Source organism: Salmo salar, chromosome ssa11, assembly GCF_905237065.1.
Source record: "Salmo salar chromosome ssa11, Ssal_v3.1, whole genome shotgun sequence".
NCBI classification, from domain to species: Eukaryota; Metazoa; Chordata; class Actinopteri; order Salmoniformes; family Salmonidae; genus Salmo; species Salmo salar.
The window spans coordinates 17,791,801-17,816,809 of record NC_059452.1 but is presented as its reverse complement, the minus strand read 5'-3'; the positions used below and the strand labels follow the sequence as shown (position 1 = coordinate 17,816,809).

The following is a 25,009-nucleotide window of genomic DNA, read 5'->3' as shown; positions in this document are numbered from 1 at the left end:
TACTTGATTGTGGAATTAAGGTAACTGATTAGTAAGGAACTCCCCTCACCTGGTTGTCTAGGTCTTAATTGAAAGGTTAAAACAAAAACCGGCAGCCCAGTTTGACACCCCTGATCTAACATAACCAACCTGCTTTATCAAGATGTCTTTCCAATATACTCATCATAAACATATTCTGCTTCCTCAATGCTGTACATCCAAGCTCTTTTACATAACAAATATTTGACAGAGATTAGATTGATAATTCTGTGAGAACAACTTTCAATGGTGTAACATCACCTCCAGCAAACCAGAAGAAAATTACAAAAGGACGTGTGTTTTCAATATAATTAATATAGCAAAACGATCTTTATAATCAAATAAAAATAGTTTCCTATACATAATATTTCACGCTTTTTTTTTTTTACATTTAGCACTCAGTAACACTTGGTATATTGTTTTAACTAGGATACAGAAGCAGATTGGCCCATTAGTTGCATAGTACAGGCGATTGCAGGGTACTGGCTACTGACGCACCGGTTGGTGTTGAGTGCAATATTTATCTATCTAGCACTCAATGGCTGCGTTTAAACAGGAAGCACAATTCTGATATTCTTTCTACTAATTGGTCTTTTGACCAATCATGCCAGAACTTTCTCTTTTTCAAAGCTGACGTGATTGGTGAAAAGACCAATTAGTGAACAAAAATATCAGAATTGGGTCGCTTGTGTAAACTCAGCCAGATTGACACACACACTTCCACATTAAGTCTGCACTGATAAACAGCAACTAGCAAACACAAACACACTTCTCATCTTTAGCCACACATGTAAGGGCTCGAGTGATGAGAATCACTCATTCTAATGCCTGACAACACAGACAGAATTCTTCAAAGTGTTTAGTGTACTGACTGACAATGCACTGCTTGCTTTAAAAATCAGAAGATACCAAAACACTAACATAAGGGTGGGAAAATTGACAATTTGCTGAGAGACATGCGAGTGAGAGTGATCAAAATGTAACAACAGGTAGGAGGTGACTTGTCTGTTCAGATCGCCTTCTGATATCGTATGCATGTCCCTGTGAGTATCTAGTAACTACTATATGTAGTAGACAGAGAGGATCAAGTGGGTTATTGTGTTGGTACAGCATTGCCAGGAGGTAGTGGTTAACCTCTGGCAGTGGTTAACCTCAGTGATACCATGGGCTGTAATGTTACCTCTAACACGCAAGACAAGATTAACCAGTTCTCATTGCTGTAACATTACAGTAAAAACAGTGCCATTTTGTAACCCTTTAACATATAACCCTTTTTTGGGAAAAAGCATTGAAAGGCAGCTTGACATGAGTAAGTGCTAGTGTCCCTATATAATTTAAAGCATTAATTCACATACAAGTAAACCATGTAGTGTCAAAGCCATAGACAAGGGTTTGAGGTTAGACCCAAGATTAATACCAAGGATTTGCAACAAAAACAGGGAATTTTAGGAAGATGTATTAAAAATGCCAATCTAAAGTTAGGGAATGTTCAGGTTTGTTTTCAAAGGGCTTACTTTGAAAAAAGGCAATTGGAGCAAGACAAGCTTGCGGAAAAAGCTTTAGCGTTCAAACCGCTCTAGGACATTTGCTGTATGCATATTACCTTGCATATCAATTTTCTGTGTTTAAATAGACCTGGGAGAGATATGCTAAAGAGGACAAGACAGTGACCTTCTCCATCAGGTGAATGAGTGTAGTGCATGTCCAGAGATTAATCACCCGGCACCTGTCTATTCAGAGGGGCTGCAGCATGGTTAGCATTTCATCTAGATCCAAAATAACACAGAGGTCAACATTTGGGGTGACAGAGAGCCCTGCTTCGACAGTGGCTAAGGCTTAGGATGACTTCAGTCCATGCTTAAGGTTAGTTAGGGTATAGAGAGCACTGCATAAACAGTGGCTAGGCGTTTAAAGTGCTAGGGGAGTTCCATGCTTAGACAGTGGTAGGGTTTGGGTAACAGGAGGCCTTCCTTGACTTAAACAGTGGCTAAGGTCAGGGTAACAGAGGTCCAGTCTTTAAACACAGAGCTGCAGGGTCAGCCAGGTCACAGCACTAAGTGCCCTCCTCACTGCACGGAGCACGACCAGGCCTCAGCGCAGCAGCAGGCTGAGGAACCCATGGCTTTAGGGGGAATGAGGTCCAGGTCCTCGTCGTCAGGGATCTCATCCAGCCGGTATCCATCCTGCAGCAGCTGCCTGCTCAGGTCTGGGTGTACCTGCACAGAGAGGTCAACAGGTCAGCTGTGGAATGACAATTCAAGAGGTATGCGGACAGGAGGTGCAAGAAAAAGGTGTGAGGAGAATATAAATTGTAGGTGGATTTCAGATTTTTTTTACATTGTGTATACTTGCATTGAATCTTGTTTAAATATGAATAGATGTGCAGTTGACTATAAAGGGCAACTATTTTATATGGAAACTGAACCCTGTTTCTGACAGAGAGCACTGCTGCTCAACGAACGAGCCTTTCTATGTAGAAGCATGGTCTGAGTATAGTATACACTGTTTCACACTGGGCACACTCACCTCGGCTGAAGAATATCCTGAGGAATACTGCTCGACATCTAGCTCATCATTACTGCAAGGTCAAGACAAGATAATGTCATTAGGAAAACTCTTAGGCTGGGATTCAATCCGATCACGGATTTGGACAATGTGCCACTTAAAGGTAATTTACGATTGAGTCAACATATGCAGCGTTTACCGTAAATGTGATCTATGCAAACATGGGAACATTGCCTTTTAAAATGTGCATTGCTGACCAGGCGCACTTGGATTGAATTCCAGCCCTATACGGGCTCCCGAGTGGCACTGCATCTGAGTGTAGAGGCATCACTACAGACCCTGGTTCGATTCCAGGCTGAATCACAACCAGCTGTGATTGGGAGTCCCATAGGGCGGCGCACAACTGGCCCAGCGTTGTCCGGGTTTGGCCGAGGTAGGTCGTTATTGTTAATAAGATTTTGTTCTGACTTGCCTGGTTAAATAAAGGTTAAATAAAAAACTTCCTAAAAAAACATAGGGTCTTTAGAGATTCTGTCTGCAGTCAGTAGTGCCTTGCCAATAGTTTTTGCCAGAGAGAGTACTTAGCACCTCTAAACAGAGTGCCAGCCATAATTTGCGCACTGTCAGACATCCACCAGCGTGTGGTCCCTAAATCACAGCGCGCCGAACGATTGGAAAATCAACATTCGGTGCTATGTGTGTAGTCCTTTACCTGTCTGATTCCAATGCTACCAGTGTCTCTTCAGCGTGCTGACTCAAAGCGGCATAGCCTTTGTTGAACTTCACACTTCTACAAAGAGGAACAAGAGAAACTTGAATTGTAACAGCTCGAATACCTCAAATTCCATGTTTGTAGGCGTCCAATGATACACGCCTACAAACATACATCTCCCCCCTCTTACCGCTTTCCTCCTTGCCTGGGCTGTTGCATCACTGGACCCCCTGAGGTAAGTCCTTTTTTCTTCATTGCTTTGCGGGCCAACTCACGGTGTTTCTCTAAAGTCAGGATTCAGTCACATGCAGAAGAACAACACTTTAAATAAAAACATAGGCTATGACAACACTGAAACATCAGAAGGCTTTAAACAGGAATTGTGTCAATCTAGGGCCAGGAATGCGCTTACGTAGTTTCATGTGAATGGCTGGGGCTTTGGACATGATGTAGGGTCCCCTCTTCTCCAAAGGTCTGATGCCCCCATCTGTAGCCCTTGGTCTTGAGCTGCTGCCAGTGCCAGGACCCTTGACATGTGAAAATCAAGAATGTATGAAATGTCATGGCGGATTCTGTTACAAATAGAGAATCCCTGGAAGACCACTTCAGGAAAACAGCCTTGCCCTAATGCTGCTACACAACTACAAATTAGCCCTGCCATTAGCCTCTCATTTGACTCAAAAAGATAACTAGCCAAGTATATTGCCACCAATTTAGAAAATGATCCATTTTTTTTAAATAAATGAATTCTTTGCTCCATTTAGTAATCCAACAATGTTTATGCCGCCATTCTGTCTATTTAAAATCTTCTCACATTGATTGTCACAGCTGAGTGCCATCATGATCATGACACTTCCCAAAGTGCTGCATGTCATGTCATGACGGGACTCACCAGTGTCGCTCAATGAGAGAAGATTTTAAATAGACAAGATGGCAGCATAAACATTGTTGGATTACTTCATGGAGAAAAACATTTATTTTAATAACTGAGGATTTTCTAAATTCAAACGAATCACCTGCAACTGGTCACGCCCAAATCGAGACCATAAAAAGTATTGTCAAATACAGGTTAGTTCAAATCTATGCTGGCGGTTTGTATAGGGCTGTCCAGTAACGGACACCCAAAATCTTTGGTTATATCATAAAATTACCAGTGTAATGTTTGGATTCAGTCGTGTTCTTAACTTTGTGAAACTCTTCCGTTTCAATTCCTACCATAGCTATGCTTATGCAAATGATTTTCATATTTCTTGTGCAAGAAACATTTCATTTCAGCTGTTTCCATATAGCAGTGGAGGCTGTTGAGTGGAGGACGGCTCATAATAACGCTTGGAATCTGCCCGCTTTTATCCGCTCAGAGACTAAGTCCCCAACCTCCACAGCCCGAGTGATGCCCCCAGCCCAAGTCCGGCCGCCCCTGCTCGGACTCTGAGTGCCCCCCGCCTTGGGGGAGGCCTCCTCGTGCACCTGGTGACCTTTTGACTTCTACAGCGAGCCCCAACCTGACTCACAATCCCACCAGAAGACGGGCCTGGCGGATGGGCGACCACCACCTAGCCCCCACCTATCCAGAGCACAATGTCTTATGCCTTCTACCTGCCTGCCTGGGCTCTCTCACACTGTCTGGCCTCTGGCCCTTCTCCGTGCACCTGGTAACCGGTAAGTAAAGAAGGAGGATGGTCCCCGACAAAAGCTTGGATCGAGGGCTGACTATCAATAGATCGCAGCAAGTGAGCTGCTCTGCTACGTACAAAACCCTGACCCAGAATCAGGTCGTCTATGGAGTGATTTAGCACCAGGTTCCCCACAAACATGCGGTGCGCATCAGGAGAGGGGCAGCAACTTATCCAGCCGCACCCCAACCTCGTCACAAACGGCTCTATTCACCTGTCAAAAAGAGGGAGGCTATCCCAGGCCAACCGAAGATCCACGGCGCTACGATATCGTTACGTTTAGGGGGGATTCTGACTTAGAGGCGTTCAGTCATAATCCCACAGATGGTAGCTTCGCACCACTAGCTCCTCAGCCAAGCACATACACCAAATGTCTGAACCTGCGGTTCCTCTCGTATTGAGCAGGATTACTATTTCAACAACACATCATCAGTAGGGTAAAACTAAACTGTCTCACGATGGTCCAAACCCTGCTCATGTTCCCTATTAGTGGGTGAACAATCCAACGCTTGGTGAATTCTGATTCACAATGATAGGAAGAGCTGACATCGAAAGATCAAAAAGCAACGTAGCTATGAACGCTTGGCCGCCACAAGCCAGCTATCGCTGTGGTAACTTCTGACACCTCCTGCTTAAAAGCCAAAAATTCAGAAGGATCGTGAGGTCCCACTTTTCATACTGAAAATCAAGATCAAGCGAGCTTTTGCCCTTCTGCTCGACGGGAAGTTTCTGTACTCCATAAGCTCACCTGTGTTACCGTTTGACAGGTGTACCGCCCCAGTCAAACTCCCCACCTGCCACTGTCCCCGGAGCGGGTCGCACCCGGCGTGAGCACCCAGGGCTCACCTCCCCAAGTAAGTGAAAAAACGACAAGAGTAGTGGTATTTCACCCGCAACAAAGGCCTCGCACTTATTCTACACCTCTCATGTCTCTTCACAGTGCTAGCCTAGAGTCATGCTCAACAGGGTCTTCTTTCCCCGCTGATTCCATCAAGCCCGTTACCTTGACTGTGGTTTTGCTACAGTAGGTAGGGACAGTGGGAATCTCGTTCCTACATTCATGCGCGTCACTAATTAGATGACGAGGCATTTGACTACCTCAAGAGACTCAATTATGTCCCGCCATTTATCCCTGCTTCATCGAATTTCCTCACTTTGACATGAGGGGGGCACAGCCACCCTGAAGGTAGTTTGAGAGCGACCGCGAAGGCTAGCATGCTACGGTCAGATATCATAAAATTGACATCCATTTGAGTAACGCCCGGTGGCATCATCAGAGGCTTTTCTATCTTACAAACTGGACATCAGTTGCCGCTACTAAGCTTCAGCGGACTTTAACTGGGTTTTTACACCCAATCGACTTCAAGTGCCAGCACAATACTTATAGGCTTGAAAACCAAATAACCCTCGTAGTATCTAGCGGCACCATCGACCGGGTGTCGGAAGAAGCAACAGAAAAGAATCATACCCTTTCAATTATTTGCTTGCCCAGTCAGCCCTCCGGGACAGAGACATAGGAACCACCTTAACCAGCGCTTCATTGATATTCCTCACTGACATGAGGGGGTCACAGTCACTCCACGGTTGATTTGAGTGTTACCGCGACATGTGGGTACGCTCCTTTGAATTTCATCAAGTTGACATTCAGTGATCCGTGACCAGTGGGAACCTAAGCTTCTTCCGTCCGTTTTATTGTTCTGCAGCAAATCAATGGGTGTGGATGGTACTACACACATCAAATGTAGCCCTCCTTCCCCAGACAAGCTGGAGATACCTCTCCCCACTTCATAGGGCATGAGCCAGATCCATGCAATGCCCTATCATTGCAGGGCCAATGGGTTTAGTCTCCGCCTCAAGTCTAGTGAGCGTAGAGGAGACCTCCCCACCTACAATGTATGGGGCCGGCGAGCTCCGTAGCTGGCGAGATCTGCGAGAAGGGCCAGGAGCGCGTCCAGAGTTTCCGCCGCCAACCGCCTTCGCCCGGCCAACAGACACCACCCCGACGAACCCCCACACGCAGCCCCTTGCGAGACCACGCACGAGAGACCATGAGATGGGCCGCAAAACGAACTTCCAATGGTGGCGAGAGGAGGGCCTCCCTAATCTTCTACATTTGCAGACACTGTACATAGAGTTTTCTATTGTGTTATTGACTGTATGTTTATGTGTAACTCTGTGCTGTTGTTTTTGTCGCACTGCTTTGCTTTATCTTGGCCAGGTCGCAGTTGGAAATGAGAACTTGTTCTCAACTGGCATACCTGGATAAATAAAGGTGAAATAAAAAAAATATTAAATAAAAAAGGGCGACAGAGCAACTGCTCCCCCAGCCGCAGCTCGAGCCCAGCCCCGCTTCGCACCCCAGCCAGCCCGACCGACCCAGCCCTTAGAGCCAATCCTTACCCCGAAGTTGCGGATCTTTTTTGCCAACTTTCCTTACCTACATTGTTATAACATGCCAGCGGCTGTTCACCTTGGAGACCTGCTGTGGATATGGGTACGGCCCGGCGTGAGATGTACACCCTCGCCCCCAGATTTTCAAGGGCCAGGGAGAGCTCACCGGACGCCGCCGAAACCGCAAAGCTTTCCAGGGCTTGGGCCCCTCTCCCGGGGCGAACCCATTCCAGGCCGCTCTGCCCTTCACAAAGAAAATAACTCTCCCCGGGGCTCCCGCCAGTTTCTCCGGGGTCAGTCGCGTTACCGCACTGGATGCCTAGCGGCACCTGTCTCCGCCAGTCCATGGACAAGTAGTTTGCGGTCAGTGGGTCACATTACCAAGGTGCTATTGAAATTATAAAGTTTGAAAAACTAATGTAAAAACGTGAGGTGAAAATGGACAAACTAAAGGGTGTGCTGAGAGTAAATTTTGAACCTTGTTTGAAGTCAGTAGGTCACATGACCAAGGAGCTATTGAAATAAAAACATGTAAATAAATCATTTTAAATAGTGCGAGATGTAAAATAAATGTGTTTTTTTAAAGTGTGTGCAATGTGTGTCTATGCCATCGGGTTAGCTAGAACCAGTTAACGTTTTAGGAGTAATGGTTAGTATTGAAATTTGAAAAATTTGATTTGTCACTATGTTGACTGCTAACTGCTGTTGGTGGAGGTAAGGAAAACTACAGGCGAATATCCAACCTGAATCTGGCTTTACTTCGGTTGCAATATAGGCATATTCCCACGAGTGTAAAGGGTTAACGGAATAGTTAAGATTATAGAAGACGTTTTGAAATATCAAAAGAACATATTGGTGTGTATTCTACGCAGTTTAACATACCCTCTATTTGTCAGTGAACCTAAACAAGTTGCTGGATAGGGCAAGTAGCTTAGTGGTTAAGAGCGTTGGGCCAGTAACAAAAAGGTCGCGTGTTCGAATGCCCGAGGCGACCAGGTGGAAAATATGTCGATGTGCCCTTCAGCAAGGCACTTATCCAGAGCGATTTGCAGGAGCAATTAGGGTTAAGAGCGTCTTCTAAATGACAAATGTAAATAACGTTCTCAGTATCTGGTGTACAATCTGTAGCTAACATGGTTAGCTTGCTAACGTTAGCAGTAAACAACAAGCCGAGTAACGTTATACGCTGAGAGAATGGTATCATTTGGCTGTCATTTGAAAACAGAGTTGCCAGAAATCAGATTGCGTGTGTTATTGGTTAGCTAGCTAGCCAAAACATAGTTACCGGCGTCAAAACTTGGGACTCAGGGACTGCAGCAAGGAGAGTATCCCTCTCCTCCTGTTCCTCCATAATGTTGTTCATGTTGGTGGGAATGTTCACGCTTTACACGCTAAAACAGGCATGTTGACTGTATTTCCAACCATCCATGAAAGGATGTGTTGTTATCACTGCTGTTTTTTACTCCTGCTAGATAGTCTAAGTATCACTTCCGCTTCCTGTCAACAGAAGCCTTGGACTACTTTCACCGTCCTTCCTTCATCCCTACCCCAAGTCATCAGAAACCACAAGGTCGGAGAACTTCAGTGGTAGCAAAGAGGTAAGAAACTTTCTGGTGACAGTATTACCAATAACAAATTCTGTCTGATCATTGCAATATTAAACAAAAGAAGGCGCCACCTAACAGGGCTAGTGCAAAATTACAATTTGGCTAGCACCTAATGATGAAGGAAACTTCTTCCCGGGGACCTTTTGACACGGATCGCTTGCGGTAAGGTTCTGGAATTAAGGAACGTATGTTCATTCATAATCAGCGTGAAATGTTGAGAAAACAAAATGTTAAATTACTACACACCTTTAGGGTTAGTGTTCCCTCACGGCCATATCACCATGTTACAGCACTTAATGAAGACGACCGCCAGTGCTAATTAGCAATCTAGCACGTGTAACGTTAACTGGGAGGAGGCACGCAACATATGGATATTTTCAAATCTGCTAGTTGATAGGGTTTTAAGAATATTTCTCGCTAAAATGAGAGAAGGGACATATTTTGAAAACCGGTCCACAAGCAATCATTGACGTTTAACAGCCAGCCGTGGGCGAAGCTAACCGATGAACACACACTACGCTACGGGGAGAAGGGTTTGAGAGCTAGTGCAAAACCTGACAGAATTACAGGACCCCTCTGCATTGAATCAAGGTGAATTCTGACCAAACCCATTGTTGGAATTAATCCCTTTGTCCTCAACTTTCTTGAACTACCATCTTACATCAGTTTCGACCCAGCAGTGTTATGAGATGCATCAAAGTACATACTACTAGTTAGGTTAAATGTTTGGGTCTGCCATATGTTCATGTAAACATAAGATTATGTTGTGCATGTGTATGTCAGTGGTCTGAAGCCCATAATTGATTTAATTGAGCAAAAGTTTGTTTGGAAATTGAACATTGACACCTTTTGAATTAATGGGTTACACGCCAGTAAATCAACCTTACCATTGAGACAGCTGCGTCAATAGATATTGCTTTATTAAATCCATAATTTTGTACACAACAGGAGAGAGTGGATTAAATCAACATCATACAGACACCAGGACAAGGCAGAGACTTGAAGAGAAATGTTTCATCTCGTTGGCCACCAGATGACCTGAGGGGAAATGAAAAGGAAACATTTCATTAGTTGATTAAAAATGAAGAACTGTAAAGGGCCCGAAGATGCAACATGCGTTTCCCAAAAGACCATGCAGAGAGAATGTTCGCTTATCGTGTCGTTGAGGCATGTGTCAATACTGATAGGATCGAAAGAAAGGCAGCGCTGCTCTCGGGCCAGCTTTCTCCATTGTAATCTTACCTTAAAGCTGCAGTATGTAACTTTCTGGGCAACCAGACCAAGTTCACATAGAAATGGGTTATGGATCTGTCACTCATTGAAAGCAAGCCTAAGAAGCGGTAGATCTGTTATGTGCGCTATATCTATGCTTCCAGTTCTCAAGTTTAGTTTTAGGGTCTTGGTTTTGTACACCAGCTTCACATTGATATAGACAATATTTTTGGTTATGGAAAAGTTATTTCAGAGCAGTACAATGATTCTCTACACAATGACTGCTTGTTTTATCAAATTGAAATTAGGCAAACTATTTGAATTTTAGCAACCAGGAAATGGTGGAGCGATTTTCTGCACATTGCACCTTTAACATTAGAATTATTCCACAATACTGACGCTGTATCAGCTCCTAGAGATATTATCACCTATGGCTGCTAATATTGAGGCAGCTTATTCTAATGCTTACCCTATAATGCACTAAATAAAACTCAATTGAATAAACATAACTGATTTCAATATCATTTAAATATAGGCCTATGTAGCCTATACTGTTGGTAGGCTATTTGTCTTTTAATGCAGTCATCTCAGGTTTCATGTGAAGATCTTTATCCTTTGCTTGTTTAATATTTGCAGAGACATTGGCAACTTTATTTGTATTCAACTTCGTTGTGAAGTTATGGGGTCACAGACTGAAACATCTTGATTCTATGTTTAGTGGAGATCTGTATAACATATTTAACGATGCACTTCGCTGTTCTACGAATGGTCTGAGGAAGTTTGTAAATAACATGCGTTTAAGTGCAACTTTATGAACACACGTTTTGGGACACAGCTCAGAGATTTAACAATGCTCCTACGAAGGTTGTAACAATGAACTTAGCCTTAAGATGCTTTTGAGAAACCGGCCCCAGAGCATTCACTTTTCAATGTGTAAGCACTCACCCAGAGGATGTCTATAATTTGTCCATGCCCAGATCCTCAGGTGTGGAGATACCCAGCTCAATCAGAGTGGGCTGCAGTTCTTGAATCAGGTATGGGTAGATATCTTTGTGGGGGCCAGATTTGTCCTGTTACAGAGAGAGGATGATGAAGTTCACCATAGGGAATATTACAAAAAAGGCATACAGGTTGAATATTGTGTACCATTCTATACGTTTCCTAAAATACTAATATATTATGTGAATAAATTCAAAGGAGATTAAATCCAAATTATTTTACATGTTAAACCCTTTTTCACAAGAAAGTGACATATACGGAACAAAAATAAACGCAATATGTGAAGTGTTGGTCCCATGAGCTGAAATAAGATCCCAGAAATGTTCCATATGCACAAAAAGCATCTTTTTCTAAAATGTTTACATTCTGTTAGTGAGCATTTCTCCTTTGCCAAGATAATCCATCCACCGGACAGTTGTGGCATATCAAGAAACTGATTAACAGCATGATCGTTACACAGGTGCACCTTGTGCTGGGGACAATAAAAGGCCATTCAAATGTGCAGTTTTGTCACACAACACAATGCCACCGATGTCTCAAGTTGAGGGAGCATGATATTGGCATGCTGAATGTAGGAATGTCAACCAGAGCTGTTGCCAGAGAATTTAATGTTAATTTCTCTACCATAAGCTCCAACATTTCAGAGAATTTGGCAGTACGTCCAACCGGCCTCACAACCACGTCAGCCAAGGACCTGCATATCTAGCGTCTTCACCTGCGGGATTGTCTGAGACCAGCCACCCGATGAGTATTTCTGGCTGTAATAATGCCCTTTTGTATGAGAAAGAAAAGGAAAAAAAAGTCTGATTGGATGGGCCCATGTCCAGTCATGTGAAATCCATAGATTAGGGTCTAATTTCATTTTAAATTGACTGATATCCTTAGTATAGAATAAAAATAGATTATGCGGTGAACCTTCCAGCTAGTCTAGTTAAATAAAAGGTAACAAAAAATAGTTGGCTACGTTGAAAGGGTGAGGAATTGGTACACCTACTAATTAAGGAGTTTGACTGTTATTTTTGTACAGCTAGGTGGCTCATGTGAGGATTAAAGTCTGCTTCCACCAAATACAAGAAATAGCTCAAACCCTAAAAGTCAATAGTATGCATATTTCAGGGGAACCAGTTATTTTCAAAGCTACTGGAATGTTACAAAGTGTGCTTTTGGTGGATTTGTCTGAATGGAATTCATTTTAATTTATGCTCAGCCATCTGTACAATTTTCTAATTTAACTATCTGGAACAAAAACACCTACTGAATATGATAAAGGTGCTACAACATGTAGAATGTCTCACCCATGTGGAAGCTAGGTGAATTGCAATAGGCCCACCTAATCAGAATGAGTTTTCCCCCACAAAAGGGAATGTTGCATTTAAATTTTTGATCAGTATATTATGGACATTTTCAGAAATTACAATGCAAAAATTCTACATGTAGCTCCTTTAACCAAATGGCATAAATTGAAATGGAAAGAGATTTTCCGTTTTGACATGGATAAAAGCAGCGAGTATATCCACACTTATGTAGTTCTGTCCTTGAGCGTTTTTTGTCTATTAATGTTCTGTATTGTGTCATGTTGTGTGGACCCCCCCAGGTAGAGTAGCTGCTGCTTTCACAACAGCTAATGGGGATCCTAATACAGTGCAGTCGGAAAGTACGCAGAACCCTTGACTTTTTTGGCCTGACATGCACTGTCAACTGTGGGACCTTATATAGACCGGTGTGTGTGCTTTTCCAAATCATGTCCAATCAATTGAATTTACCACAGGTGGACTCCAATCAATTTATAGAAACATCAAGGATGATCATTGGAAACATGAGCTCAATTTCAAGTCTCATAGCAAAGGGTCTGAATACTTATGTAAATAAGGTATGTTATTTTTAATACATTTGCAAAAACGTTTAAACCCATTTTCGCTTTGTCACTTATGTGTAGATTGGGGGGGGGGGAAATCATTTAATCAATTTTAGAACAAGGCTAACGTAACAATGTATGAAAAGTCAAGGGGTCTGAACACTTCCCGACTGCGCTGTAAAATACATACGTTTATTTTATTGAGATATGACTTCACTAGAAGTCGGTAGGGGAAGCTGTGTAGCTCACCTTGACTGCCTCGAGGATGCGGATGGCACTGGCTAAGTCATTCAACCTTCGGCAAGCACGAAGAGCTGAGTCGAGGATTTTGGGTTCAGGTACCAGGTCGTAGCCAATTAATGTGTTCATGCCTATGGGATGTGGAATGGGATTCAAGCATACTCCATTATACATTTTTTTCTCCAAATTTTATCGTTTTTTTTATCCGTTAGTCTCCAACTCAAGGACTGAAAAAAACGACAGACCTTTGGCAAAAGTGCAAACTTATTTTCAATAATCATTAGAAGATCACCTTTCTTCAGCTCCCAGGCATCAATGTCTGGCTTGCTGAAATAAGTGACCCAACGGGCATCAAACTCCTCATCTGTCTCCACCTTGGCATGGGAGTAGCATCGGGAGGCCAAAGGAGCTGCAACATAGAAAACAAACTAATTCTAGATTATATAGGAGGTCAAGGACTATTCGTAGATGCTTGACTGAAAAAAACATATACACCCTTCCATTCTCATGAAGAAGCAGCTGAGCCATAACCTACACCTTGTGTCACATGTCATCTCATTACCAGCTGATTTCAAATGTGATTTTTGTGTGTTTGCAGCCCAGTATGTTTTGAGTACTTTGCCTGTGTACTCCACTAAGATCTATTCTATGGGAAACTGACCTGTATATGTCAAATGCATAATTGCAATATCCCCTTAGCTTTGCAGGGAAGGAATGTCTATTTACAGCAATCTGGCTAACTGGGCCAGAGGTCAATGCCAAGACACTCAGTTTATTTTCACAGCACAAATCTAGCCATAACTGAGTGTACAGATCTCAAGAGCAGTCGATGGTGTAGGACATGACCATAAACTGGTTTGACCGCAAGGTCTAGAATTGCTGCGCATTGTTGTGCACTTGTGACTCCCTCGAAAAACTGAAGCGTGGGTCATCACAAGGACACATGCTAAAGTTCACTAGCTGTCTCATGGATCTATACATTTACACTGGATATGACCAATTTATGAACGTGATGACACTACACTAAGGGCACCAATAAATGTTACTTTGAATCAAATGAAAATCAATGTCACCCTGACGCAAACATTAGTCCCATTGACTTAGCTTTAAGCTAGCTACATACATAGCGAATGTCATCTATGTGTAGGACCACAATACACAACTTACAGTATGTGACTTCATATACTTGCAGCAATGCATTGAATGAGCCTAATAGTGTAAACTGTCGAGTTTGTGAGACTACCTTAACGTTACATACCATTTACGACTAACGTTAGCTAGCTTGATGGCTATTTGCGATGAACAACTGGCTAACACGAAAGGCAAACAGTTGTATGAATAAATATACAATTTAATAGGCTTTGCCGTCAGTCTTACCCGAGTAACATGGTCGTATCCGCGCTAAACTCCGTACCCCAGAGGTTGAAAGTCGAACAACGGCTCTGAACATCTTGCCGACCGGTAAGAATCAGTGGCTAATGGTGTCGTATGCTAAGGAACCGATTCAGAGGGACATCGAAAAGGGAAGCACTTGCGTCTGCGCAAAACCGCAGTGGCTACGTGCTAGGAGACAACCGCGCGACTGAGAGTGAGGTAGGTTGTTAGCCTCACCTTGGAGGTCTATCAACAACTGCCATTTGGAAATAAATGCATACAATGCACATATACCTTAAGGTAATGCATTCATATAATTACACACTACTATAGTGGTGTTAACCTGCCTAACGCAGTAAATAAACGGGTACACTTCTCTCTTTTTAGCTAGGCTACATTACCCACTGATAATTGGGGCATTCGAACGCAGCTAGGCTGGGTTTGCCAAAAGCATCGTAACACATCTTAATTCCATAGAAACTAAATGGACGAAAGATTATTTTAGGGCTAGGATGCTTTTGGGAAACACATCCCAGGTTCACACACTGCCTCCCTGAACAGAGACCATAAAACTTGAACAGACAGAATAACCATTTCACCCCTTAAACTACAGTACGTTTTAACCCATTACTTATCACATAAATATAGATCTTATTGTCAAAACATGTGCACTGTGTAACATTAATACACAAAAAACATGACTAATAGAGTGAAACTAGCGGCAACAAACAAATGGTTGGCATGCCAAAAATCGGTAGATTGTTCATGGGCCCTATTAGCCCTTGGTTCCATTACATTACACACATTGGATGAAGGGGGAGTTTTGTTAAGAGCTGTGAAGCTAGGTCTGAACATTAAAGGAAAATTCCACCAAAACAACTATTGGTATTTGTGTAATTAGTCCATTGTTGAGAGTCCCAACGTGCTTTGCTTGTCAACAACGGACTAATCAAATCAAATGTATTTATATAGCCCTTCTTACATCAGCTGATATCTCAAAGTGCTGTACAGAAACCCAGCCTAAAACCCCAAACAGCAAGTAATGCAGGTGTAGAAGCACGGTGGCTAGGAAAAACTCCCTAGAAATGCCAAAACCTAGGAAGAAACCTAGAGAGGAACCAGGCTATGAGGAGTGGCCAGTCCTCTTCTGGCTGTGCCGGGTGGAGATTATAACAGAACATGGCCAAGATGTTCAAATGTTCATAAATGACCAGCATGGTCAAATAATAATAATCACAGTAGTTGTCGAGGGTGCAACGAGTCAGCACCTCAAGAGTAAATGTCAGTTGGCTTTTCATAGCCGATCATTGAGAGTATCTCTACCTAATGAAACAAATGCCAAAATATAGTTTTTGGGTGGAGTTTTCTGTTTAACAAGGAAAACCCTATGGGGCTCCCGAGTGGCGCAACGATCTAAAGCTCTGCATCTCAGTGCTAGAGGCGTGCGTCACTATAGACCCTGGTTCAATTCCAGGCTGTATCACAGCTGGCCGTGATTGGGAGTCCATAGGGCGGCGCACAATTGGCCCAGCGTCGTTACTGTTTGGCCGGGGTAGGCTGTCATTGTAAATAAGAATTGGTTAACTGACTTGCTTAGTTAAATAAAAACATTTAAACAATGCATTGCTTGCAGTATGGTTTTGGAAGCATACAAACTATCTTAACGATCAGTGAGAAATAATTTTCGAAAAACAAAGGTTCAATTGATACACACCTTTTATAGGGTTAGTGTTCCCAGATGGCCATATGTCCATGTTACTGCGCTTGTGTACAGAAACAGAGAAGAAATATTGAACGACCTTTGCTAATTAGCCATCTGCCTCTCTGAACACCTGTGTGTAAACGGACAGCCTGGTCTCATTGCCTAGAGGTAAAATGGTACATAAAATCCGGGACACTCTAATTAGTATATGTTACGTTTGGTATGTTTACATGAGACAGACGGTTACTTAAGGCAAACGAAAGGAGGATGGCGAACATCTAGCAACCTAAATGTTGTGTGTTTAATCTCAACATGGATAATTGTAGGATTTGAGCTAATTAGCAACTTTGCAACTACTTAGCATGTTAGCTAACCTTAACTCTAACCCTAACTCCTAGCCTAACTAACATTACTGTTAACTACCAAGCTAAAGTTAGCCACAACAAATTGGAATTCGTAACATATCATACACATTGCAATTTGTAACATATCATACGAAATGTAAGGAAGGTCCTTGGACTAAGGAGAAACGTTAGAGTCCAATATTGGGCTAGGGCCTGTCATGCCAAATAGTGTCTCTCCTCCCCCTCACAATAGGATTCGATGAGTTCTAGCTTCTGTTTCTAGAACTTGCAACATTCTGACCGGATTACGTAATGAACCAAAGCGTCCTTGTTATGCTGGTTGCTTGGTTCTATTTGACCTCGTAGGAGGATGCGGGCAGTTCTAGTTCTATTCAGTGTTGCCAATTTAGCGACTTTGTCGCTATATTTAGCGAGTATTCAGACCCCTTTAGCGACACATTTTTTTTAAATCGACTAGCGACAAATCTAGCGACTTTTTCTGGTGTTATTGGAGACTCTGACGTGAAAGCACGTATCGTTCTTACTCTTCTCAACGAGCAGCGGGTGCTGCCGTGGACCCCACCCCTGTCCCAAAGCACACACAGGCGGCCCAGTCCTCGCGCAGCAGTCCGTCAGAGCAGGAGATGTTCAGTCCTCCACGTCCGGACTGAAAATGAATTGCGCATGCGGGAAGCCGCCGCTGGCTGATCCCGACCTGGCTTACATTAAGGGCGGGATGTAAAATGTTCTTTGTCTAAAATAAATCACTGCACAAAAATAAGTCACTGCATTTGACTCACACAGCCTCAGTCACTTGCTCATCTTGTCCACTGTGTGTGTGCCTCTCTGTGACATAAGCTAAACATCTAGCTGGCTAGCTCATCATGTCTCAGTCTAAACTGTACACTCAAAAATACAGACAGGAGTGGGAATCAAACCCTGAATTCAAAGGCTGGTTGAAGCCGTTTATTGGAGATGATACACAGGCATACTGCCTGTATTGTAAGGCTGATTTCTACGCCAGACTTGTATGTAAAAAAAACACACAAAAAACACGACAACTCAAAAACATACTCAAAAGGCAAAGCTATAACAGTTCCACCCAAAACAAGCTGCCATTTATGGTAAAAAAAAATTCACTCTGCAAAAAGGCTGAGGCCACCATGACATTAGCTATCGCTGAACACTGTTCCATGCTGGCATGTGATCACATTGAAGAAGCATGTAGAGCTGCTTTCTCAAGACTCCACTGCTGCTACCCACTTCAAAATGCACAGGACAAAGTGCACAGAAATGATTAATGGTGTTCTAGTGCCATACTTTCTGAAAAAGTTGGTCGCAGATGTGGGTGACCAGCGTTTCAGCCTCCTCCTCGATGAGTCCACGAATGTAAGTGTTTTCTAAGTACCTGGGGGTTGTGATAAGGTACTTTAGTGACACCAAGCAGACAATTGTATCAACAATTCTGGGGCTTGTTGAGTTGGAGGGAGGAGATGCCTATAGCCCGTGCTGTTGTGGCTTTCCTCGAAGTGTTGTCTTAAAAAAGAAACTCCTGGGGATAGGGACTGACAATGCCTCTGTTATGATGGGGATTAACAATGGGTCCATAAAGTACTGAAGGAGGAGTATGGCCTCAAATCTGGTTCTTATTCGCTGTGTGTGCCACTCTCTGCAGCTTGCTGTAAGTCATGCTTCCAATGACACCATCCCCCGTAGGGTGGAGTACTTGGTACGAGAGACTTATAACTGGTTTTCGGTGTCTCCAAAGCGCAGGGAGGCCTACAAGGCCATATATGAGACCATCAACTGTGGGGAGAAACCTTTACAGATAACCAAGGTGTGTGCCACACGTTGGCTCTCCATTGAACCCGCGGTTTCATGTATTTTGGACCAGTGGGAGGAGCTTAGGCTGCATTTCGCAGTCACCAAGTCCAGTGAACACTGCTACATGGCTGAGGTTTTATACTCCATGTACAGTGATCCTCAAAACATATTGTATCTGACTTTTTTGAAGTCAGTGCTGGGTGAGGTACAGTTGGCCATCAAAGCTTTTGAGGGGGAGCAAGTAGATCCTCTTAAGCTACTTGACAGCTTGGTTAGCCTGATCAGGTCTGTGAGCAGCAGGGTGCTGAATCCACTGGCAAATGTTGATGTACTCAAAGGGCCAATAGATGCATACATCAGTCCCAAACCGTACCTTGGTTACCTTTTTGAGTCAAAGGCAGCTGAGCTTCACCTTGCACCTGAGGATGAAAACAATGTCCGAAAGTGGTGTGTAGCCTTCACCATCTCCCTCACTAATGAGTTGAGGGTGAGACTGCCGGACAACATTGAAGCATTGCAGTACATGTCAGTTTTCAATGTGGAGGAAACTAAAGCACAATAAGAGCCCTGGAGAAATAGAAAAAATAGCCAAGCTCCTTGGCTACTCCCCTGCAGAGATAGACAAGATTGTCCAGCAATGGCGTGCCATCCATCTTAGTAAATGGAATGAGACAAAAAACACACTGGGCTTCTGGAGTGAGATTTGGAAGTTCAGGGATGCAGCTAATATCAACCCGTTTCAAGAACTTGCCATGGCTGCTGTGTCTGTGTTGGCCTTGCCACACTCAAATGCTGAAGTCGAGAGAGCATTCAACCAGATGAGTGTGGTAAAAAGCAAACTTAGAAATCGAATGTCCTTGCAGACCCGTAACTCCATCCTGTACATTCGATATGGACTGAAGCTGTCTGGTGAGGCTTGCTATGAGCACCAGCTGCCTGATAATGTTTTGCAGCTTTTTGGCATATCAGCTGCTTACTCATTTAAGTCAGCTCCCTCAGTTGCTGAACCTGCCATAGAGAGCCTTGACCAAAATGACGATGACCCACTCTTTCTGTGAGCCAGCACACCCTGTGTGTCTGGGGGGGAAAAAAACAATTAACCTGAATTAGGGCCAGACTAGTTGCCATAATTTTCTCACATTGCCATTGACAGTTTTTTCTATTGTCTCTTTTTGGTCCATTTAGATTGTATACAAAAAATGTTATGGTTAAATATGTTCATATTTTACTGTGACTTGTTGTAGGCTCCTAAGTGGACCATAAGGTTAAAAACAAAACCAAATTAAGAAAACTAAATAAAAAATTCAATAAAAAACGAAGTAACACCGCCAGAGTGTCTCTTTTGGGTCATTTTTGCTGGTCCCAAGCCCGGATAAAGGAGGAGGGTTGGAATTGTGACATTAAAAAAACCAAGAATCGACAGAAGAAATTTCATTTTTAGTTCTAAACATACACTGCTCAAAAAAATAAAGGGAACACTTAAACAACACAATGTAACTCCAAGTCAATCACACTTCTGTGAAATCAAACTGTCCACTTAGGAAGCAACACTGATTGACAATACATTTCACATGCTGTTGTGCGAATGGAATAGACAACAGGTGGAAATTATAGGGAATTAGCAAGACACCCCCAATAAAGGAGTGGTTCTGCAGGTGGGGACCACAGACCACTTCTCAGTTCCTATGCTTCCTGGCTGATGTTTTGGTCACTTTTGAAAGCTGGCGGTGCTTTCACTCTAGTGGTAGCATGAGACGGAGTCTACAACCCACACAAGTGGCTCAGGTAGTGCAGCTCATCCAGGATGGCACATCAATGCGAGCTGTGGCAAGAAGCTTTGCTGTGTCTGTCAGCGTAGTGTCCAGAGCATGGAGGCGCTACCAGGAGACAGGCCAGTACATCAGGAGATGTGGAGGAGGCCGTAGGAGGGCAACAACCCAGCAGCAGGACCGCTACCTCCGCCTTTGTGCAAGGAGGAGCAGGAGGAGCACTGCCAGAGCCCTGCAAAATGACCTCCAGCAGGCCACAAATGTGCATGTGTCTGCTCAAATGGTCAGAAACAGACTCCATGAGGGTGGTATGAGGGCCCGACGTCCACAGGTGGGGGTTGTGCTTACAGCCCAACACCGTGCAGGACGTTTGGCATTTGCCAGAGAACACCAAGACTGGCAAATTCGCCACTTGCACCCTGTGCTCTTCACAGATGAAAGCAGGTTCACACTGAGCACATGTGACAGTCTGGAGACGCCGTGGAGAACGTTCTGCTGCCTGCAACATCCTCCAGCATGACCGGTTTGGTGGTGAGTCAGTCATGGTGTGGGGTGGCATTTCTTTGGGGGGCCGCACAGCCCTCCATGTGCTCGCCAGAGGTAGCCTGACTGCCATTAGGTACCGAGATGAGATCCTCAGACCCCTTGTGAGACCATATGCTGGTGCGGTTGGCCCTGGGTTCCTCCTAATGCAAGAATGCTAGACCTCATGTGGCTGGAGTGTGTCAGCAGTTCCTGCAAGAGGAAGGAATTGATGCTATGGACTGGCCCGCCCGTTCCCCAGACCTGAATCCAATTGAGCACATCTGGGACATCATGTCTCGCTCCATCCACCAACGCCACGTTGCACCACAGACTGTCCAGGAGTTGGCGGATGCTTTAGTCCAGGTCTGGGAGGAGATCCCTCAGGAGACCATCCGCCACCTCATCAGGAGCATGCCCAGGCATTGTAGAGAGGTCATACAGGCATGTGGAGGCCACACACACTACTGAGCCTCATTTTGACTTGTTTTAAGGACATTACATCAAAGTTGGATCAGCCTGTAGTGTGGTTTTCCACTTTAATTTTGAGTGTGACTCCAAATCCAGACCTCCATGGGTTGATAAATTGGATTTCCATTGATTATTTTTGTGTGATTTTGTTGTCAGCACATTCAACTATGTAAAGAAAAAAGTATTTAATAAGATTATTTCTTTCATTCAGATCTAGGATGTGTTTTTTTAAGTGTTCCCTTTATTTTTTTGAGCAGTATATTTAGGGTGGTTTTTTTACTCACTTTTTGTCTCTCCCACGACGTTATTCCTCTCTCCTACAGCATCCATCACAATTACATGCACACGGCCAATTATGCAAATTAGGCGATGACGTCATTTAGCGTCTTTTCGGACAGCCAATAGCTACTTTCCTTACTGACGAGTTGGCAATACTGGTTCTATTTCACCGCATAAACACTCGCTCAGTCCGCGCAAAATTACTACCTCAGAATTGCTCTCCAAGGATGGTGTATTTGACAGTGACTACCTGCTGCTTCAGAGGACTGGAAAGAGAACACTTTCTTTAGCATGTATTTCTACATATTGTTAAATAGGAATAAATAATTTAAGCTGTTTTTATAGATTGACGTTGCTAGCTACTGTATTTATATACCTCAGCCTGCCTAGCCAGCAAGCCAGACAGTTTTATTTAGCTAACGTTAGCTAGCTAACTAGCAAGAAAGCTACTGTAACTGTTATTGCAGCTTTCTGTTTGTATGTAGCTTGCACTTCAATAGCATCCCTCAGGGATTTTCTTTTAACTTTCCAACCTGACGAAGTACTATGAAGACACCACTGATCTCGACAAGAGGCGCAACATTAAAATTCACAATTCAGCAGTTAACTTCAATTAGATAACTCATTTTTCAACAACCATTTTCCATCTAACGTTAGCTATAGTAGTTGTTAGCTATACATATAGTTCAGTGGAGGCTGCTGAGGGGAGGATGGCTCATAATAATGTCTGGAATGGAGTCAATGGAATGGTATCAACCACATCAACGACGTGATTTCCATGTGGTTCATACCATTCAATTGACTCCATTCCAGCCATTATTATGAGCCGTCCTCCCCTTAGCAGCCTCCACTGATATAATTATATGTCTGTCATATTGAGGTGTCTAGCTATAAGTTAAACCTGATCAATCAAATGGATAGGTTTAAACTAGGTGTCTTCGCTAGATAGACACAGAGAGGGGGAGAAAGAAAGTGAGAAAGAAAGGCTGAAAGTGAGAGAGGGAGTGAGAGGTGGGAAGAGTGTGGAAGATGGAGAAAGAGAAAAAGACAGCAGTGCAAATATTCTTAGACTTGAGTATTTCAACAACTCTTCTCTTCCAACATGTTAGGCAATAATTTCTACCTACGGGGGAAGGGTGGCCAGCCACACAGGAGGGGGATTTTTACTAAGGAGGAGAAGGAGGCCGTGCTGACAGAGATGCATGCTGGACATTTTGGAGTGAAGCGCATGAATTCCAAAATCAACCTACGCTTCTTCTGACAGGGAATTGTCAAGGAGGTGGACAGCTGGGCAAGTGAAATAACCTTTTATTTATCAATCACATTCTATTATATCTGAAATTATTATGATTTCAATTGTCAAATCAGAGAGCACAACAAGGTCAGTACCCTGTCTAGCATGCCAGAAGTTTGAGAAGGCAAAGACTGGCACCGGAGTTGAAGCCCGTCAAAGTTGTTTCACCATGGCACATGATCGGTAAGTGTTCAAATTAAAATGTTGCCCTGATAAGTTGTTTTGTAATGGTTTCTTTAGTTTACAGTTCAATATTATAGAATGTGTGTGTCAGTATCCTTACAATCACAAACATCTGCACACTGTATGACAGATACGGGTAAGAAAAAGGTCATCTTCTCTCTAACATTTTAAATGTTAGGGGTGGACCTCATCAGATCCTTCACGAAATCCAGGAGTGGCAACAGCCACTGGTGTCTGACGGTAACCGATCACTTTACCAAGTCGGTGGAAGCAATACCCATTACGGTCAGTAAAGGAAGAGTACGTGCTTAACTCTAAATTCTGTAACCCATTTAAAAATGGTGCTTGGAACCAAAAATAAATGTTTGTTTTGTATGATACCCATCAAGGATGAGACTAGCGAGGCCACCTCCAAGGCGATGGTGGACTATCTTCAACACCCACGGTTCTCCTGAGGTCATGACCTTGTTCATGAACGGTGGAACAAGGTACGGATGTTATAGGTTATCTTCTGCCACCAATGGTTTGTTTTATTTCTTTTTTACAATTTGTTTTTCCATGGTACATAATCAGACATATTTCAATATCTTACATTGTCAATAGATATCGCTTTCCTACCCCCTCCTCCAGGTTTGGTAAATGGACCAACCAGACCCTCAAGACTGCCATGGGCAAGTCCCTTGATACCAGGAAGGGTGGGAGAACAACCTGAAGGTAATTCTCTTTGCACACAACAGCAGACGGGAGCCGCAGCAGTTGTCTGAGGTAAACAATGCAATTGTATATACAATTATTGCATACACTGTAGTATTTCAAATTTGTGATTGACTTAGTGTTGTTGTTTGTCTATTGCTATTTTTTTATAACGTACTTTCAGATCACTGAACCCCACCTGATGTGGTGGAAGTTGTGGAACCAGATCAGAACGCCTTTGAGGGCCACCTTCAAGCACGGACTGAGAAGGATGTGGAGGTTTTTGACCAGGTAAATATGATTACCCGCTGTTAATTTATTTTTTAACACTGCACTAATCCATCAAAATTTCTCACAGTAAAGTGTAACCTGTGTGTTTGCTTGTTTACGTCTGTTTCCTACCTTTTTCCTTTTAACTCTGCTCCTGTTCTCCAGCAGCTAGAGGTTCTGCCCAACACCCAGATGTGGATCCACCTGATGTCCTCCATTACCAACCATCTTCCAACTTTTCATTACATCATCTACACTGTTGTTGTCATTATCTGCTAAGAAAATGTCCTTGCTCTATCATACTGGACACATAATATGTGAGATACACAGATGAACTAAAAACACTAGCACTGTAAACACTCAACAAAGAGAGCAGCAGTGCCTGGACTTTGCAGTCTCCCTCTTCAAGTCCCCCTTCTGAGACTGGCTGCCTGTTGAGAACAAGTGACAGGCAGATTTCCACAAACCAGAATTCAGTATTTTAGTCTATGATTGCTATGTAAGTGTACAGAAAATCAGTGAAAATAAATTGACACAACTGTACCAAAAACGATCAAAGTTTGTATTCAAATCTTAAATCTTGCCAGGTTGGTTTTCACAGCTGTTTCACAAGGTGTTCATTATTGTAAGTTGTAAGGTATCCTTTGATGGTATTTATTTGTTCTACATTATTCATTGTTGTATCCTAGGACAATACAATAGAAGGAGAAAAAAAGGATCATAATAGAGGACTACGGAAATTATATTATTTCAGCGTAGATAGGGGAAGTGCAGGTTAAAATAAAAGCATGCCAGCCAGACAAACCAGTGTATGAATCAAACGGATTTGCATATGAATGGAGTTGAAATTAGCTGATTTCGTGATCTGTAAGGTAAGTAACTATCATGTGTCAAGCAGATTACACGTTTTCTTTGCCATATTCAAAACGTAGCAACGTTTAAGACATGGATTTCATGTTGTAATGTTAACAAGGTACCCAAAAGTAGTTCAAATGAATGTTTTCATTTTATTAGCTAAACAAAACTTGTTTAAACGGCGAAATTGTTGAGGAAATCAGCCTTGTTTGCATAG

The 25,009-nt window shown here is 43.2% G+C and overlaps 2 protein-coding genes and 1 long non-coding RNA gene across 7 annotated transcripts; 1 reads left to right on the top strand and 2 right to left on the bottom strand.

Annotated features, from left to right (window-relative positions):
- Positions 1 to 312: 312 nt before the first annotated feature.
- On the bottom strand, positions 313 to 8,855 carry LOC106562118 (protein FAM219B). Its single transcript, XM_014126724.2, has 6 exons — positions 8,585 to 8,855; positions 3,648 to 3,762; positions 3,426 to 3,519; positions 3,236 to 3,313; positions 2,545 to 2,596; positions 313 to 2,234 (listed from the first exon to the last, which is right to left on the bottom strand). Exons 1-6 carry the CDS (start codon positions 8,660 to 8,662, stop codon positions 2,085 to 2,087), a joined length of 567 nt encoding a protein of 188 aa, XP_013982199.1. The 5' UTR covers positions 8,663 to 8,855; the 3' UTR covers positions 313 to 2,084.
- LOC106562121 (uncharacterized) lies at positions 8,031 to 24,488 on the top strand. Of its 4 annotated transcripts, none has more exons than XR_001318978.2 (7): positions 8,031 to 8,154; positions 8,807 to 8,897; positions 22,607 to 23,259; positions 23,364 to 23,462; positions 23,605 to 23,739; positions 23,852 to 23,958; positions 24,103 to 24,488. It is a non-coding gene; the product is annotated as an uncharacterized lncRNA (long non-coding RNA). The 4 variants fall into 4 exon arrangements; XR_001318982.2 differs by lacking the exon at positions 8,031 to 8,154 and having other exon boundaries at positions 22,607 to 22,974; positions 23,153 to 23,259; XR_001318977.2 differs by lacking the exon at positions 8,031 to 8,154 and having other exon boundaries at positions 23,605 to 23,688.
- LOC106562120 (cytochrome c oxidase subunit 5A, mitochondrial) lies at positions 9,806 to 16,355 on the bottom strand. Of its 2 annotated transcripts, none has more exons than XM_045689121.1 (5): positions 16,301 to 16,355; positions 13,505 to 13,621; positions 13,222 to 13,343; positions 11,064 to 11,188; positions 9,806 to 9,944 (listed from the first exon to the last, which is right to left on the bottom strand). In XM_045689121.1, exons 1-4 carry the CDS (start codon positions 16,338 to 16,340, stop codon positions 11,075 to 11,077), a joined length of 393 nt encoding a protein of 130 aa, XP_045545077.1. In that variant the 5' UTR covers positions 16,341 to 16,355; the 3' UTR covers positions 9,806 to 9,944; positions 11,064 to 11,074. The 2 variants fall into 2 exon arrangements, with proteins under 2 accessions (XP_045545077.1, XP_013982200.1); XM_014126725.2 differs by lacking the exon at positions 16,301 to 16,355 and adding an exon at positions 14,590 to 14,835.
- Positions 24,489 to 25,009: the final 521 nt, after the last annotated feature.

Excerpts from the sequence above, each read along its gene's own strand:
- LOC106562118 (XM_014126724.2), bottom strand. The coding sequence starts at position 8,662 with ATGAACAACATTATGGAGGAACAGGAGGAGAGGGATACTCTCCTTGCT. Across the intron at positions 3,314-3,425 it reads CCCAGGCAAGGAGGAAAGCG|AAGTGTGAAGTTCAACAAAG; the intron begins GTAAGAGGGGGG and ends TCCTCTTTGTAG. Across the intron at positions 2,235-2,544 it reads CAGGATATTCTTCAGCCGAG|GTACACCCAGACCTGAGCAG; the intron begins GTGAGTGTGCCC and ends CTCTCTGTGCAG.
- LOC106562120 (XM_014126725.2), bottom strand. The coding sequence starts at position 14,662 with ATGTTCAGAGCCGTTGTTCGACTTTCAACCTCTGGGGTACGGAGTTTA. Across the intron at positions 13,622-14,589 it reads GATACGACCATGTTACTCGG|CTCCTTTGGCCTCCCGATGC; the intron begins GTAAGACTGACG and ends TCTATGTTGCAG. Across the intron at positions 11,189-13,221 it reads GCATCCTCGAGGCAGTCAAG|GACAAATCTGGCCCCCACAA; the intron begins GTGAGCTACACA and ends TCTCTGTAACAG.